General features: G+C 39.9%; 1 protein-coding gene across 15 annotated transcripts; it reads right to left on the bottom strand.

Moving 5' to 3' along the window:
- Positions 1-4,745: 4,745 nt before the first annotated feature.
- LOC103718205 (putative disease resistance protein RGA3) lies at positions 4,746-17,362 on the bottom strand. Of its 15 annotated transcripts, XM_039126144.1 has the most exons (7): positions 13,901-17,362; positions 12,431-12,563; positions 10,861-11,058; positions 9,835-10,770; positions 9,615-9,740; positions 8,506-8,850; positions 7,284-8,076 (listed from the first exon to the last, which is right to left on the bottom strand). In XM_039126144.1, exon 1 carries the CDS (start codon positions 17,251-17,253, stop codon positions 13,951-13,953), a length of 3,303 nt encoding a protein of 1,100 aa, XP_038982072.1. In that variant the 5' UTR covers positions 17,254-17,362; the 3' UTR covers positions 7,284-8,076; positions 8,506-8,850; positions 9,615-9,740; positions 9,835-10,770; positions 10,861-11,058; positions 12,431-12,563; positions 13,901-13,950. The 15 variants fall into 15 exon arrangements, with proteins under 15 accessions (XP_038982067.1, XP_038982072.1, XP_038982074.1 ...); XM_039126139.1 differs by adding an exon at positions 4,746-5,579 and having other exon boundaries at positions 7,521-9,740; XM_039126146.1 differs by having other exon boundaries at positions 7,284-9,740; positions 9,835-10,001; positions 10,645-10,738.
- Between the last annotated feature and the right edge of the window lie 826 nt (positions 17,363-18,188).

The raw sequence follows: 18,188 nt of genomic DNA on the forward strand, positions 1-18,188 counted from the left end.
AGTAGGAAGAGGTTCATATCGGACATGCCAGGGATGAAAATTTGTGAGAGACGGATTGTCAAGTAGGACATTGACTTCTTTTATGGCATTGTTTAAATCAAGATTATCAATGTCAAAATGGGCTAGACATGCTTCCAAAGGGTCATCTGCCAGAATATAGGGAAGGGCTTCTTCTACAAGATCGTCCATTCTGTCTACTAGAAAACACTCATCTTCCCTTGCAGGTTGATCGGAGGCGTGGAATACATTCAGTTTGACTTTCATGTTCCCAAAGGATATATCCATCACCCCCGTTCTACAGTTAATACATGCATTGGCTGTAGCTAGAAAGGGACGACCAAGAATCATGGGGATCTGTTTCTTGAGATTGGGCACAGGTTCCATATCAAGGACGATGAAATCGACTGGAAAATAAAATTTGTCGACCTTGACTAGGACATCTTCAATTGTTCCTCGTGGTATTTTAACAGATCGATCAGCCAACTGTAGGGACACCGAGGTAGGCTTCAATTCACCTAATCCGAACTTTTCGTAGACTGAATAAGGAAGGAGGTTAACACTCGCCCCTAGATCTAATAATGCTCGATCAATAGGATTGTCTCCCACCACACAAGAGATGGTAGGGGCACCAGGATCTTTGAACTTAGGAGGGGTTTTGTGCTGAAGGATGGAGCTCACTTGTTCAGTCAGGAAGACCTTTTTAGGCACATGTGTCCTAGATTTTCGTTTCTGTGTACAAAGGTCTTTAAGAAATTTGGCATAAGATGGAACTTGTTTTATAGCATCAAGGAGAGGGAGGTTGATTTTGACTTGTTTGAATACCTCCATTATTTCTTCCAACGAAGTTCCTTTCTTGCCAAAGGCAGAAGGTGTATTCAGACACTGGGGGAAAGGAGCCTTCAGCGTAAACGGTGTGGTCGATACTGGACTAGATGGCGACACAGACGAGTTCGCGTTCTCTTTAGGCACAGTCATATTCTTATCTTCATTTTCTTTATGTTCTTTTTCTCCAACCTTATTATCTACTATGCGTCCGCTTCTTAAGGTGGTCATGGCATTGGCTTGTTCATGGTGAACATCATTCGGTTGAGTCTCTTGAGCCATGTATTGCCCTCTCGGGTTACTCACTGGTTGGCTTGGAAGCTTGCCTTCCTCTCTTTTATTTAGTGCACTCGCTAACTGCCCTAGCTGGGTTTCTAATTTAGCAATAGACTGGGTATGGGAGTGCAACAATTGTGAATTGGCTTCGAGTCCTTGAAGAGCAGTTAAAACCTTTTGCTCAAAAGCCATATCTCTTTGGGGTGCTGGAGGAGGGACATGTTGAAATTGTGAATAGTGAGTAGGAGGGCGGTTTGGGTGAACATTCTGGAATGGTTGAAAGTTTTGGGAATAAGGTTGGGAAGTATTGGAAGTCTGCTGCTTCCAAGAGAAGTTTGGATGGTTGCGCCACCCCGGGTTATAAGTATTGGAAAATGGGTCATTACCCGGTCGGGATTGCGTTTGGGCAGCATTTACTTGTTCTTGCACAAATTCAGGGAATTGAGCTGCCGAAGGGCATTCATGAATAGGGTGAGACGGGCTAGAACAAAGAGCACAAACTTGTGCTTGGGGAAAGTTTAGAAACTGTTCTCTAGACATTAGCTGGTCCAACTTGCGGGATAGTGCATCTACTTTGTCAGATAGACCTATGGACTGGCTAACTTCATATATGGTTCCTTTTCTTTGAGAACTCGGGGGTGCTTGACGAGCGGAGGAGGCATGGTGGAGGGAATTTTCATTAAGGTTCTCAAACAATTGCCATGCCTCATGTTCACTTTTAAGCATGAAAGTACCCCCACAAGAAGCATCAACCATCTGACGGTTTCGTTCAGACAACCCGTCATAGAAACATTGCACTAATTGCCATTTGGGTATTTGATGATGCGGGCATTTTCGGAGTAAATCTCTAAATTTTTTCCAAGTTTCATGAAATTCTTCCCCATCAGATTGGGAGAAGCTCGTGATAGCACGCCTAAATTGGTTTGTTCTTCCTATGGAAAAATATTTTTTTAGAAATTCATGTTGCATTTGAGCCCATGAAAGAATGGAATTGGCTTCTAATGAATGTAGCCACTGCTTAGCTCTATCCTTAAGGGAAAAAAGAAACAGCCTAAGTTTCATAGCATCATCAGTGAAGTTCTGAATTTTAACAGTAGTGCAGATCTCAAGGAACTCATCTAAATATTTGTATGGGTCTTCATTGTTGAGTCCATAAAAAGAGGGAAGCATTTGGATGACACTAGACTTAATCTCAAACTGTACAGCAGCAGTGGTATCAGGTAGTCGGATACAAGATGGAGAGGTATAAATGGAAGGAGTGAAGCACTCCTTTAACAGCTTGGGTTGTTCTTCAGCCACCTTGATAGGTGAAGCAGATCCTAGGGTTTTATAAGTGCGGATTTTAGCTCGAAGGGTCCTAATAGAACTCTCTATTTCAGAGTCAAAAGGTACTAATTCAGGAGACCTGGAACGACACCCTAGCATACACTAAGACTCCTTTGATTAGTCAAATACAGTCAAGCATGCACTAAAAAGAAAAACACATCAATTCCTTAAGTTTACCCTAAAATCACTAGACAGCTCCTAACTGGTTTGAAGAGGGCACCTAAGCCTCCAATCCGGTCTAATGACTGAGCTGACCAGGTAAGCTCCCAGATAAGTGGGGGGGTCACGATGCGTTGCAAAGGTCCCACTTAAAAACCACTTGCCTCGAACAGATGAACTGTCTCCCTTAAAGGGACAAAGCTTACCTAGACATCAACTGAGCCACAGAGCGAAATTGGTGCAACTTTCGGTGATCTTCGTCCTATTGAGCTCGAATGTCCCTAGGGGCCAACGTCTAATTGATTTTAATTAAGGTGAAAGCTATGTGAGAATTGATTCATCTAATTTGGGCAAGAATCTAGTGATGAAATCCAGTTCTTATCTTGCTGGGGTGATTGCCCTTACTATGTGCAGATTAATTGGTGTATGTGTATCAAGCATGCATTCACACTTTTGTAAAAAAAAATTGGAATCAAACAATCACCACAACTTGCAGGCTAGATGGGAATCAATTTGAAATAAGAAAGGTTCAGATGTTACCAGAATTTTCAACAATTTTTTTTTAAAAGTAAACCTCTACAGTATTTCTTTTTCAGTCGTTCCCTTTCTGATTGTCCCAAACTTCCTCTTTGGTTCCTGATCAAATGCTACCAAGAAAAATCAAAAATTAGTAAGAGAGGAGAAGGAGATAAGGAAAGTAAAAATAGAAACTATTTTTATTTTATTTTTTTTTTTCGAAAATTTTTTTTTGAAAATTTTTTTTAATAAAAAGAAAAACAACTATGCTACCAATCTCCGGCAACGGCGCCAAAAATTGATAGTCAACTTTAAAGACCACGCAATAGCACGTATCTAGTAGAATAGTGATTACGGGTATCGATCCACAGGGATTGGGGTACAGTTATTTTTCTTTAAAAATAATTGAAATAAAGAGAATTTGTAGAGAAAATTCAACTAAGAAATTTAATGAAAATGCAATTGAAGTGATATCAGTGTGAGGGGACCTAGGGCAAGAAATTCACCACTAACATCGGAACAAAGATTAATTATATTTTAATTTATTCTTGGATAAACATGCAAATTGGCTACAAGCCTAATAAGCATTTAAATAGAAATTCACAAAAGTAATTTAGGCATAATCCATCTTTAGTTAGCATGAAATGTCTACCCTAATCTAAGGTGGCAGCACATCGCATCTTCCTTAAGCATGGACTATCTTATATTTACCTAGTGATCATGAAGAATAATTGTATAAACGTCATATTTAAAATCACAAAAATTAAATATGAGATGAAATAAAATATTCATTAGAAGCAAAATAAGGTTTATACAACTCCAAGAATAGAAATCAAAATATAAAACCCTTGTCCCTTTATTAGGGCTGCATCCAGCCCTAGTGAGGAGATCAGCCTTCCATGGAGTCGTGGGCGACAGCAGCAGCGATATAGAAGGCCTTCATCACGACTGGGTTCTTCCTCTTTTCTCCCGTCGACTTCCTCTCAGAACATCATCATCTTTTATATGTGGGAAGTTATTCCCAAAATAGCCAAACCTCTCTCCCTCCTCTGTTTCCTGTGGGACTTCCACCCGAGAAGAGATATGTGGAACCCCTCCCGGTGGGGAATGAGGAATGGAAGAGAATGCCTCTAGCCTTCATCATCGACTCCCTTTTATAGCCTTCTCTATCTTCTGTTAGCATCCGGAGGATAAACTTCCCGAGTGAAAGGATGAGGATGGAGGAACGGCTTCTGTTTCACGGCAGTGGGCGATGCGTAGAAGATTTGATTCGAGCGAAGAGGCAGATGGTTGGGGAGCTTGATCCGCGGACTGTTGCAGTTCTGATCCGTTGAAGGGATTTTGCTGGGATGAATCAAGGGGAGTTTGGATGAAGCTCACAGCTGAAAACGGATTCTGTTTTGAGGATGCTGGGATGATTCGGATGAAGATAAAATGAACTGGAAACAGGGGATAGCGGGGATGCATGATTGAATGGATCCTGAGTTTGGTTGGCGATGAAGACGGGATGCTACACGTAACAGGGGATTTGAGCTCATCCGTGGGTGCTGGAACTGGGTGCTTGAATGATATTCACGGTTGAGAGGGGATAAGAATGAATCGTGGAGAGGACGCATGAGGTGCTGGGAGCTGGAATTCCGTTCGTAGGATATTCGGAAGGATGCGGATGAGATCCTGGTTCTGTTTCCGTGGCTGGGGTTGTTTGGATGAAGATGGATCACAACGGGATAAGATTTGGATTGGTTCCGAAACAGGGGAAGTAAAGTTCGATGACGTTGGGATCATTTGGTTGTGCTGCCATTGGCTGGAAATCCGGGAGATGGGCATGAGATAAGGATGAAGTCGGAACAGATTGAACGTGAAACAGGGGATTCGGAGAGGAGCATGGGACGTTGGGGTTAATCCGAAAGAAGGTTAGCTTGGTTCGGAAGAGGAGAACGTGGCTGGGGGTTTGGATGAAATGGGATGAACGGCTCTAATCCTGGTCCGAATAGCATGCACACAGGGGAGGTGAGTTAGGATTCTTATCCGTGGGAGATGATGATATTGAATATTTAAATGGAATTGATATGGAAAAAAATGACTAGTGGATGGCTGGGAAGTGGGAGAATCACGTGAAGGGGAATGATCCATGGATGCTCTGTTCTTTGTTTCAATGCATGGGAAAAACAATGGGTTTGAGAGGCGTGGAGTTGGGTGATGCAAGATGAATGGCTGAGATGGGATGAGGCTTTGAGATCCGTGCAACTAAGATGATATGCTTTGAGATTTGAGAAACAAATAATTGAAGGGATTTTATTGTTTTTGAGATTAAAATTAGATCATGTGGAAAAAGAGTTGGAACGAGTGGGGAGAAATTTAGGTGCACTTAGAAAGCACTGGATTTTGGAGAAGAGTTCTTGAAGTCGACTCCGGAGAATGTGAAACTGTAAAATGATGTAGTGTCCGTTTAGGCTTTACCTAATTGAGCTCGACTCGACCTGCACGCATTAAGCTTAATCAATAAATAATCAAATCAAACTTGAATTACCTTGGATAATTTATTAAAATGCAATCATGAAGGTAATACAATTTTTAGTTAAATTTACAAAATATGTGAATTAAAATAATGATAAGTGCTATAAATAAGATATTAATTTATGCATTATTTAGCACTTATCACCGTTTTCGAGACGCGGGAGTCGATTCCGATCTCAACGGTAACATTGTCAAGCTGCACAGTCATGTCAGAACGGCTATTTTACTTCTTCCAATGGCTATTTTTCGAAAATTAAAGCTCTGAAAAGTGGTTATAAATAAAGTAGAGACAAGAATACAAAGACCAAATAAGAGGATTCAAAGTTCACAACCACCAAAGAAGAGTTAGAGCCTTTTCAAAGAGAAAAGAGGAGTAACTGCGCCTACATCGATTTCAGAAGTATTCCTCACATTCAAGGCTCGATTTATTGATCCTCAACCACCGGTATATTCAAGAGAAGATCCAGAAAAGGAGAAGCCACATCTTCCTTCAGCAAAAATCTGTTTGAAAGCTTTTTTCTTTTTCATATTGCTTACATTGTTAAATCTGCCTTTTTAGAAGCTGCAACTTTTAAACATTTAAACTCTGATTTTGTTACTTGATCCAATCAGGAGATTGAATCAAGAAGATTGAGGTTTGTTGATGAGCCAGTGAAAACCAACGTTGTAAAGTTGTAGTTGGTGAGCTGGAAAAAATCAACTAGGTTGGATTCTGAGCCCGAAAAAACAATCGGATTGGTTCTAGTCGGTAAGCTTGTGAAAACCGACCGAGTTCGTTGTGATCTCGTGAAAATAACAAGTTGGGTTGTGAGCTTATAAAACAACCGGCTGTAAGCTAAGGGATTATGGTGAACTCCTAAGTGAGGCTTGGAGAGTGGACGTAGGAGCAGGATTGGCTCCGAACCACAATAAAATTCGTTGTGTTTGTATTGTGGTTCCTTGAGTATCCCTTCTCTATTGCTTTCTTTATAGCTTGATTAATCTCTTTAGATTAAAATCAAGAAAGCTCTCATAATCACATTAGACAATCTGAAGAAGAAACTAAAGTTTTATTTAGAACCCAATTCATCACCCCCCCCCCCCCCCCCCCCCTCCCTCTTCTTGGGTTGTCTACTAGGCAACACTCCCACCTACACTTGTTTAATCTAGGTGGGTTCAGGGGGCTCAGGGGTGCAAGTCAGATTTTTCTACCAATCAACAATAAAATGGCATGGGTTCTAGAGTGTAGGACTTCTTAAACTAAAGAACATATTATATTAACAGTATTGATAGAAGAATATATTTGAATCCAGTATTTGCAATAGCATAAGAGCCCTAAATAGGATTATTATTTTGATTCAGTTCAGGATCAGCCATTACTTAGGATAACACAACAGGTGGACCTACATATATCATAAGATCCTTTACCTGAAAAGAAAATACCCAAATAATCTTAACAGAATGAAAATCCTTCCAGAGATAGACACAAATGAATGAAATGATTACATCATTAAAAACACTTGACGTGATTCAATTTGTGACTTTGTCTAATGATGTCAATCTGAATCAGGATGTGCTGTAATCAAATGTCAGGACCCATTTCAGGCAATCACGTACAGGAGAACAATTAGCTCATGAACTACTAGATGCAACAAAAGACAAGCACATCATTACATGTTTCAGTGCACTGTAAACAATTTGGGATGATATACCACTATTCTTAATTAGATCATTTTGGAACTGCAAGTTCACATTACAAACTTTGTGATGCCTTTTCACATTTTATATGTTATATTTTTCAGGAAATTCCATTTTCTTAACAAAATCTGTCATCAACGTAACAGGTAAGCAAACATTAGAAAGTTCATAATGAATATACAAAGATGTCATGGCTTAAAAGCACAAGCATAGGTTGGTTATGCTACCTTGCGAGTGTTGGAAATTGCGGGAACTTTGAGAATTAGAAGAGTCCAACCTTCCATGCTGCATCTCCCTGCTCTTTCATTTCAGTTTCTTTTAGGAAGAGGAGAAACTCCAACAATAGTTCCCGTTACTCCTGAACTAACCCCAACATCCATATGCAAGCCATTGTTGCTCAAAGGTTCATAGCTTGATTTGTTGATTATTCTGTTCCCATCAGTTATAACAAATGGCTTTGCAGCTTGTGCAGTAGGTGATGAGACTGAGTTAAATACGTACTCTTCAATTTCAAAATTTTCATCGTAAAGCAGAGGGACGAGACAGGTCTCAATAGAAGTAAGAGGCTTCACAGGGTATCTGCGAGACCCTCTGCTCCTAAGAGTGCTTCGGCCCCTACCATGCCCATAACCAACACCAACACTCCTTGGAGAAACATCGACGAGTAAATGGACCTGGGTCCTGGGTTTTGATAGCACCTCCACCTCCAACAACTACATTGGTGGTTTCTGCAAATGGACGGCTGTAATGGTGCGAATGTGATGCATTGCGCACGCAAGTATTCTGCAACCAAAGAAAAATATATTGATCAAGCCATGGTATGCTGTACTGGTCGGTATCAGTCGGTACCGGGCGTACCGTACCCGTACCGATGGGTACCGGAATCGATATGCCAATATCGGTAGGCCTGGCGTACCGCATACCGTACCGTACCGACACTCGGTACGCCTATACTAGTGCGGCACAAGTACGGGGTTCGGTACCGGTACAGCGAACCTTCATCAAGCTCAATATATTGAAACAAAAAGAAGAAATGATTAGATAAGAAAAGTGGGGAACAAAACTATGAAACCATCAGCTTCTCCCTGGAGGAATAAAATGAATGAAACAGTTAAATTCTAAATGGTTCAATGTGATTAGTATAGTTTGAAGCAGCCAATGCCTGTAAGAAGGATTTGTATTCATGCTAGCATGGCTGGTAATTGGACTTACAAAATGGAATACCCGAGTGCCGATAACATATTTATCTAGTAAATTGGACATATTCTTTCATAGTTGCGGACATGACCATTGAAGGCAATGTCAACCTTATACTTCTGCCAAAGATCTTGAAGGTTATCTCAACCCCTTGGCTCCTCAAAGGATCGTTCCGGACCATAGTATGCTCCAGAGGAATAACCAAGAACCAGATGAGAAAGGAAGATCAACCGTGGTTGTTTTTGTCCATCAACTGATGAAAGGCTGTGCTCGATGAATTCATACTGCTCAGTCCCTCATCTCCAGTCATGCTCGGTGTCAGGTATACAGAAGCGAAACATGCCATAATCTGTTGAATACCTGATGATAACAATAATAAAAACAAATTTTAAGATGAATTATTTGGCTATAGCAACAAGATGCGACAATATAACTGGATATCATGATATCAGAATTTTAAATATTTCAATATTATAAGCAGAAGGCATTACTATGGTAGAAGTTACACCAGCTTCATTATAGTTATAATACCAAAGCAACAAAAAGATAAGCAGTCAATAACATGTCCTTCATCTGTAAGGCATTTACAAATCCAAAACAAGAAGAAAAACATGGAATTTAGAGTGCAGTGCCATACAATGCTGAAGAGAACTCACACTCCATACAAGATTTCGCACAAAGAAATTCTCCGAGAATTGTTACTCAAAGGGGATGCCTAATGGATCGAACTCAACTTGAGTACTTAACAACTATAAATGTTTCTGTATTGCATATATACAAAATAATGATGCATAAGATAATCAAAAAATCAGCAATGCTAACAACTTACATGGAAGTCATTTTTTGATTCAACTCAATAGAAACTTTGCTTATGTCAAAGTTTTCAGTGAATATCTTAAGTTATTGATAGACATAACAAGAGAGGAAAAGGCATTAATTAATGAAACAATCTAAATCATTGGCTGTTTGATCCAGAAGAGATTTCACAAATTGAATTAAGAGATCTAATGGTACTACATTAAACAACAAAAACCATGGAACCTATAAAAGCAAATGCTCTGTCTTTTCAGAGAGGACACCAGGAAAAAATAAATTCAGCAGAGCTCATTTCTTGAGGCATCTACCAGAATTTTGCCCGGTTCTCTGCAGGAATATAAAACATGGTTTCAGCTAGTACACCACATTCTCCACCTGAATCCTTATTGCCATAGAAGGACCCTGTTCCAGGCCAATCACGCTCATGATTACCACTGAAGGGAAAACATACTCAAATGTTATTTGCTATGCTAACAAGAGAATGATGTTCTAAAGTATTATATGGAGTAGTGAACTAATGAGACTAACCTTCCAATCATATAGGGCACAACTGAAGCAATGGGCTCAATTTGTGATGTAAACTAATCCCACTGCGATATGTATCCATTTGCATAGCATATATCTCCAATATGGATAACCATATCTACGTTGTTCAGGGCCTTGATTAGCTGGTAAGTGGTGTTCAAGGAGTCAGGCTGAAAATTGTTGTATTCATTGGAACCATCAGCTTCATTATAGTTATAATAGCAATGCAACAAAAAGACAAGCAGCCAATACCATGTCCTTGATCTGCAAGGCATTTACATATCAAAACAAGAAGAAACACATGGAATTTGGGGTGCAATGCCCTACAATGCTGAAGAGAACTCACTCTCCACACAAGATTTTGCACAAAGAAACTCTCAGAGAATTGTTACTCAAAAGAGATGCCTAATGGATCGAACTCAACTGGAGTACTGTACAACCATAAATATTTCTGTATTACGTTCATACAAAATAATGACGCATAAGATAATCAAAATATCAGCCATACTGACAATTTAATGGCAGTCATTTCTTGATTCAACTCAAAAGAAACTTTGCTTGTTTAAAAGTTTTCAGTGAATATCTGAAGTTATTGATAGATATAACTAGAGAGGAAAAGGAAATAATGAATGAAACAATATAAATGATTGGCTGTTTGATCCAGAAGAGATTTCACTAATTGAATTAAGCAATCTAATGGTGTTACATTAAACAACTAAAATCATGGAACCTATAAAAGAAAATGCTATGTCTTTTCAAAGAGAACATCAAGAAAAAATAAATTCAGCAGAGCTCCTTTCTTGAGTCGTATACCAGAATTTCGCCCGGTTCTCTGCAGGAACATAAAACATGGTTTCAGCTAGTAAGCCACATTCTCCACCTGAATCCTTATTGCCATAGAAGGACCCTGTTCCAGGCCAATCACGCTCATGATTACCACTGAAGGGAAAGCATAAATGTTATTTGCTATGCTAACAAGAGAATGATGTTCTAAAGTATTATATGGAATGGTGAACTAATGAGACTAACCTTCCAATCATATAAGGTACAATTGAAGCAATGGGTTCAATTTGTGATGTAAACTGATCCCATTGTGATATGCATCCATTTGCATAGCATATATCTCCAATATGGAATATTTACGTTGTTCAGGTCCTTGATTATCTGGTAAGTGGTGTTCAAGGAGCCTGGCTGAAAATTGTATTCATTGGAACCATCAGCTTCAGCCTGAAATAGAATCCAGAAAGAACATTGTCAGGATATGTTAGACCAAATTCCATTTTTCACTAATATTTCAATGAGTAAAGAACTTGACACCTTTTAACTGGCCACATGATTTATATTAGAGAAGTGTCGACTCATTATTGATAAAAAAGCCATTTTAGAAATGTACTTGTAATTTGATTCTGATAACAATGTGAAAAAAAAAGAAACTTATAGTAATAAAAAGCACAACATTGTTAGCACGGCCAGATAAAATTTTTTGACCCAATCACATGGAATAAGTTTTTCCTGCTATTGTTATTGGCATCAGGCAACCATGCACCATGCAAGTGCTTGCAGAAAGGTAAAGGTTATAGAATCAGAAGTGAACATATGCTTCGGTAAAAGCGATAAGGCACATCTAAAAAGTGGAAGACTCACTGGATGGGAAGTTGAAGAAAGTGATGATGATGAACTATAACAGTTTTAGTAGACAGCATTGAAATCATCCAGAAAGAAGCAGGGGATGGCATTGATGGACATCTGTAATTCATTTATCTAGAAAAGATGCAACTAGCTGGATATGTGACCAGTTTGACAAGAAAAAAAATTCTAATAAATTGGGGCTGGACAGCTATGACCATATATGTTACTTTTCTCCAATGCACATCTCATTGACTTTTGATCAGTTTTTGATGTCAAACTGTTCTGTCTTTTCAATGGTTATGATGCTTTCAAGAACTAGGTTTCAAATCTGGAACTAGTATGGTGCATCATTCCTGTCATGCCCTGCCCTCTTCCAGTAAACTTCTATACCACCCATGATGACAAGAGTATCACTTTTCAGCATTATTACTGACCCCCACCCAAAAAGCCACTCATCGGCCAATTCATTAACTTAAATGTGCTTTAGTTCCACTCTTCCAAGTCCAATCATGTAGGTCCATACCACATCAAAACGTGTCCACAAATGCAGCCACCTATAGTCCTAGGTTTCACCAAGTCTCTAGTAGTTTTTTCTAGGGAAATCTAACTTCAAAACAAATCATATAGAGGATCACAAGTCAATTATTTTTACACATTTTACTCTTAAATATCTTAATCTAAATGATTTTTTCCTAGGTTTTGAAACTCATTCTGAGCGTTGTCTGAAAATTTCACATTTTCAGAATATGCAGTATGATACCATTTATTCAAGAAAAGAATGAATTGGAGTCATAAAACATGAACAAAAAGAAATCACTCTATGGGGACAGCATTAACAAAGATTTAACACACTGAGGAACAAGATAGGTATCAATTAACCAAAAATGGAAAAAAAAACAATAGGATACAGAATAGGCATGAAGATATGTTGGGTACAATCATGGAGTGAAGCTAAAAGAAAATTTCTTACCTTCCCCATATTGCCAAAGATGACAACACATTATAAAGACTCTTGTCCAGGGTAAGGAGATGCTTTGAAACTGTATGATTGAGTCTAAATGTACGGACCATTAAATAATCTATGCTCAAGCCTGTATGTATACCTGCAACATTCTCATATAAGAATATTATGACACATAAGACTACTCATAGAAGCGATCGTCAATTTTCAAAGTCCAATAAAATTACAATGAAATATGGAATCATCTTGCGTAACTTACACTATGAGTTAAACTATAGATGAGCTATCAATACATCAAAACAAAAATGTACAATAAAATAGATACTCTATATTCGCGACAAGTCCTTTGGAAAACTTGTATGTATGAAACCAAGATCAGACCATCCCACTGTTCTTGCAGACGAACATGCAAAATATGATACATAAACTTTGGATTAATTATAAGATTTGTGGCACGCTACATTAAGTTTCCATCTTCAGGATCTAGAGCCATATAAAATATAACTTAAAAGAGAATGTGGAGGATATTAATAACAATCTCCCACTCAAGAATGTCAGGAAAAATAATTTCAACTTCTTCTTTTCGGAAAGGGAGACTTAGATCAATAAATTGTAGTTTCCTTTTCAATAATGAGTTTCTAATTTTTCTCTCCAACCACATAAATATAGACATTATCATAAATTTGTCCGCAGGATGAACGGTGATGATAATTAATCTAACCTTAATTTACCTTCATTTTGTGAAGGCTAAGGATGTAAAAACTTAACACCCTGAAAAATTGTATTTTTACCTATGTTCATGTGATGCAACAGAAATATATTTAGTTTATTTGAAATGCCATTATATTAATATATATTTTTTAAGAAAAAGAAAGGTTCCCCTATAATTTATTTCATGAGATAGGAAATGAATGCAACTGTAAGTACCAAAAATTGTCTGGTAAAAACATTGCCTTCTAAAAGTGTCCGAGTAAAGCATGGATTTTAAATAGATCTAAACCAATCGCATATTTAGCACTAGAAACTGAATTCCATTCTTTTCAAAAAAATCTAAAATCATACAGAATTTCAGATAAAGATTTAGAAGATCTTCTGAAAATCCAGTTCTTCCCCGGAAACCAAATCCACAAGAATAGATGTCGTGCCAAAGGAAAATTAAAAGAACCAATTGCTAAGTCCATGAGCTAAAAAGAAGCTTAGAGTCCCTGTTCTTCTAGTTCATTTACATGCTCCCTTAACAAGAAAAAAGGTTCTAACAAACTTTCTCCATTATTGGAGAAAGGGTCCAATCAAAATAAATTTAAAGTATGTATCAAGGAATATATGTTTTGTGTGCGAACAAAAAATTGAAAAAAGGAATATATATTGCAATGTAAAGATGCTATAAGATGTTTCTAGGATTGAGGAACATAACCTGTCTCGGAGGAAATGAAAGTAAAAGAGACATAAAATGAAGACATGTCAAGGCAAGGTATATACCTGGAAAGAACTGTAGCCAAAGTTGAAAAGGAGTATGGAAGCGGCATGGATCACAAAGCAAGGCCACTGCTGCTGCTGGTGGTGTCGTTAAAATTTGTAGTGAAGCTGAAGGGGGACTTGTTATAGAAGAGATGCAGCAGTCCATTATCCACCGATCTATTATCTGAGAATACGCTCACCCGCTGGATGTCTTGGATTGTTGGCCACTCCGGGCTGGCCTTTTGGCAAATTTTTCTCATCAGTCCCAAGTTGCACCGAATCACCAGCTCCTCCAGATGAGCTGTATGTACTCCTTTTCTTGTCTTGGAAGGTCTATATACTCTTTTCCTTTTTTTTACACCTCTTTGCACTTCTTTCAGAAAGTATGATGGGAGAGATTTCATTTTGTAATCGATCAGATACATCCTTTTCAAGGATTGAAGATTCTCCACCACTTGCAATTTTGGGCAGTACTGAACGTCGAGGGTTGTGAGCGCAGGGAGGTTTGAAACTTTCTCGAGGTTGCGACTATGCGCTATATACAATTCTTTGAGCGAAATGATGTTCTCAATTGTCGTGAGGCTGTTCGCAACATAGATCATCAATTTTGTCAGAGAGGTTGCATGGAACAAGAGACCCTCGGGAAGAGACTTCAACTTGGGGCAGTGTAGAAGGTGCAGGTCCTTTAGACATGGCATTGCTTGTGCTCCTTTATCCCAATGCCATTCCTGCCAATTACATATATTTATGAACCATAGCGTCTCCAGCTTGGGGAATGCATACTTGGAAGAATCTACTCCTGCTCTGTCGCCGACCAAAAATTCAGGTCCAACGTCTATGACTGCTGCAGCACCCCTGACATCAAGATGTTCTAGATGAGGGAGCAGCCCGCAAGGTGGAAGCCGCTCACAATATTTGCAATATTGAAGCTCCAACCGTCTCAAATTTGAAAAAAGAATTGATGTTGATGAAGATGTCTCTGCCATCCATTTTGGGAACTCACGGCCAAAGTAACACGTGATGCTCAGTCGTTCCAGGCAAGGTGGAGGGTGGAGCTCTTCAAACACCTCCTCGATTCTCCTCATCTCCTCCTCGCTAGGTTGAAGGTCAAGTGTGCAACTCAGCTCGAGTGACTTGAGCTTGGATTTGTTTCCAATTTCGGCTGCTTTTGCCTCGGAGCTACTGGATATGCACTCCATTTTATCAATTAAGAGATCCGTGAGACACGAGAGAGATCTCAATTCTTCCATCGTGCAGCATCCCTCTGTCCGGTTGCTCTGCAGCATAAATCCACGCAGTAGTTGAAGATTTTGAAGCCTTCCTAGGCCTGCTGGCATCCCAACCACCCCCGTCTCAGAAAGATCGAGGCTCCTAAGGTTGTGTAAATTCACGATACTGTTGGGAAGGCGAGAAAGGGGCAAACACATCCACATATTCAAGGACTGTAAATTTCTAAGATTCCCTATGCTTTCCGGTATCACGCTTATCTTGGTGCTTGAGATATCCAAGTACCATAAATTTCTGAGATTCCCTATGCTTTCCGTTATCACGCTTATCTGGGATCCTGAGATATTTAGGTACCTCAGATGTATGAGGTTACCCAAAGAATCTGGCAATCCTTGAATTGTCGACGAACAAATATCCAGCACTCTTAAACAAGAAAGTTTATTAAAAACAACATCCATCTGAGTCTCAGACAAGCGGGTCTCTCTCCATATTAGAGTCCTCAGCGAGTCCTGTTTTACTAACACATCAAAGATTTCTGTTGTTTTACGGTCTCTCACATGTACACGGCGCAGCTTCATCAGCCCGTTACTGCTGCCTACTTCGTGCTGCTTCATGACAACCGAGCTCTCATCTCGTGCCAGATACTGAGCAAGATACTGCAGGAGGTTATGCATCTGGAATGCCATTTGATTGACGGAAGACTGCAAAAGATTTCGCATAATCAACTCTCTGTAGTACTCTTCTGCTGTCTCTTCCATAGTCGAACTCCCTTCAGCTTTCACAAATCCCTCAGCAATCCAAAGTGTAGTAATATCCTTCTTAAGGATTCTATAGTCTTTAGGAAACAACGAGCAGTATATAAAACATTGCTTCAGATAGCTTGGTAGGTCTTCGTAACTCAAATATAATGCTCCCTTAACCTCCTCAAGAAGCCCGGATGTGGACCATGCAGTGCTTTCAAGAACTCTATTCCAAGCTGTCCAGTTCTTCTCCTTCGTGCATAGCACACCTGCAATCGCTTTAATGAGTAAAGGAAGGCCATCACATTTCTTAACAATCTCCATCCCTATGTCCTTGAGATGCTGGATCTCGACCTCATCTCCAGTCAGGACCACCTTCTTGCAAAGCAATAACCAACTATCCTCTAAAGACAATTTGTTGACGTGATGGATGTTCACTGCCAACATCTGCATCGCGATGTCTTCATATCTTGTAGTAACAAGGATCCTACTGCCGGCAACACAACTATTTAGCATGTTATGCAACAAGTCACACCAAACCTTTGCAGTCCAAACGTCATCAAGAACAAGAAACAACTTCTTACCCCTAAGACTGCTCTCGACCTTGGGCTCAAGCGAGGACCTACTCTGCTCCTGGGCAAGATCATCCTTGTCTCCATTGAAGATATCTTTCAGCAAATTTATCTCATCAAACTCTTGCGATACACACACCCACTTCTTCACTGAGAACTCCTCCCGAATCCTCTGGTCATTATATATCCTTTGAGCAAGTGTGGTCTTGCCAATTCCCCCCACACCCACAACTGCGAAAACAAGAATGTTTCTCCGTCCGTCATCCTTAATTAGGGAATCAACCAAGCTCTGAGCGTGCTTTTCAATTTCAGATCCGACAATATCAATCTCACCTGCAGGAGATGTCATGCGAGTAATTCGAGATGTCACTTGCTGCCTGTCATGGGAAGTGAGCTCAAGATTGAATTCAGACCTCCAACTCGAAATCTCCTCAAGCTTCTGATTGAGTTCTCTAATTTTCGTGCCAATCTCATGAGCAACTAGAGGCTTTCGGAAAGGGAGAAAGGACAAGGGGAAGCGCACCCAAGAAGTGGACGAAGATCCTTCTTTACATTTGTCGGCCTCAATGCGACAGAAGTCGAGGATGTCATCGGCATCGTACATGAAATCCTTGAGCTGCTTGATCCAGTCATCGACGGCCTCATCATTGATCCTCCTCCTCTCGGCGACGGAAAGGACTTTGCTGATCATACGGTGCTTGCTCTGGAGCTTTTGGATCTCACCAGGCACACCTAAGAGCATGTCAACCTCCTCCTTCGCCAACTCGACCAGCATTTCAGCAAATTTTGAGACGAAGGCCTCCGATAAGGCCTCCCATAAGGCCTCCAATATCATCGCCACCTTCTTCCTAGACTAGTTGGGATTGGGAGCAAAAGAAGATACAGCTAGATCTGATCTCTCCCAGGCTGCCGGTGATCTGGTTCGGGCATCGATGCAGGAATCTAGCAAGACATGGGAGTAAAGGCGTTGTCTCCATGACAGTGACTCTAACGGGATCCACTGCAGTGCGAGCTTGCACCGAAAAAGGTTCTACGGAGCTCAGTCACCGCCACATCATCACTCATCAAAACAGATAGCTCACGTGGCGACGATCGAATGCTGTACGGCACAAAACACGCACCACAGGATCCAAACTCGACTCGATGTCGGAAAAGGAATTTCGAGCCACTCTGTCACCATTCAGTAGAGCCGGTCGACACGGCACCGCTGGAAAGAGACTGAGCACCAAATTAATCAATGCATGTGAAAAATTTTTCATGTACAATCCCAATCCATTCGGATACGTCGAGGACAATAGATTTTCTCAAGATTTTCCTCCCAGTAACACAGGTTCTTTCCATTCAGACACTGGAACCTCTCTTTCCAGTAATACAGGCTCTTCCCATGAGAACCCCAACGGCTCTCTTTCAGTTCAAACTTTCATAACGTCTCAAACGGTTTAAACGTTTCGTGAACAGTAACTATTGAGACGGAGAAACAGAAACCAGTTGAAACAGGACTCTGAACTCCATGATCTAGAAACTTCATCTTTTTAAATTTTAGATTAGTTACATTCAGTTACAATTTGCATTGCTTAAATAGCTAGATTAGTTACACTTTAATCCAGCTCAATGTATATAAATATCACCAATCTATACTATGAAAGAGGAAGAAAAGTGAATGAAATCAGTATTCTCCTTCTCCCCTGTTTCCAGCTTCCTTCTTCTTTTTTTTCCTAACATGGTATCAGAGCAGATGCTAGAATTCTAAATCAAGCTTCTTCTTCCTCT

Source organism: Phoenix dactylifera, chromosome 4, assembly GCF_009389715.1.
Source record: "Phoenix dactylifera cultivar Barhee BC4 chromosome 4, palm_55x_up_171113_PBpolish2nd_filt_p, whole genome shotgun sequence".
Lineage (NCBI taxonomy): Eukaryota > Viridiplantae > Streptophyta > Magnoliopsida > Arecales > Arecaceae > Phoenix > Phoenix dactylifera.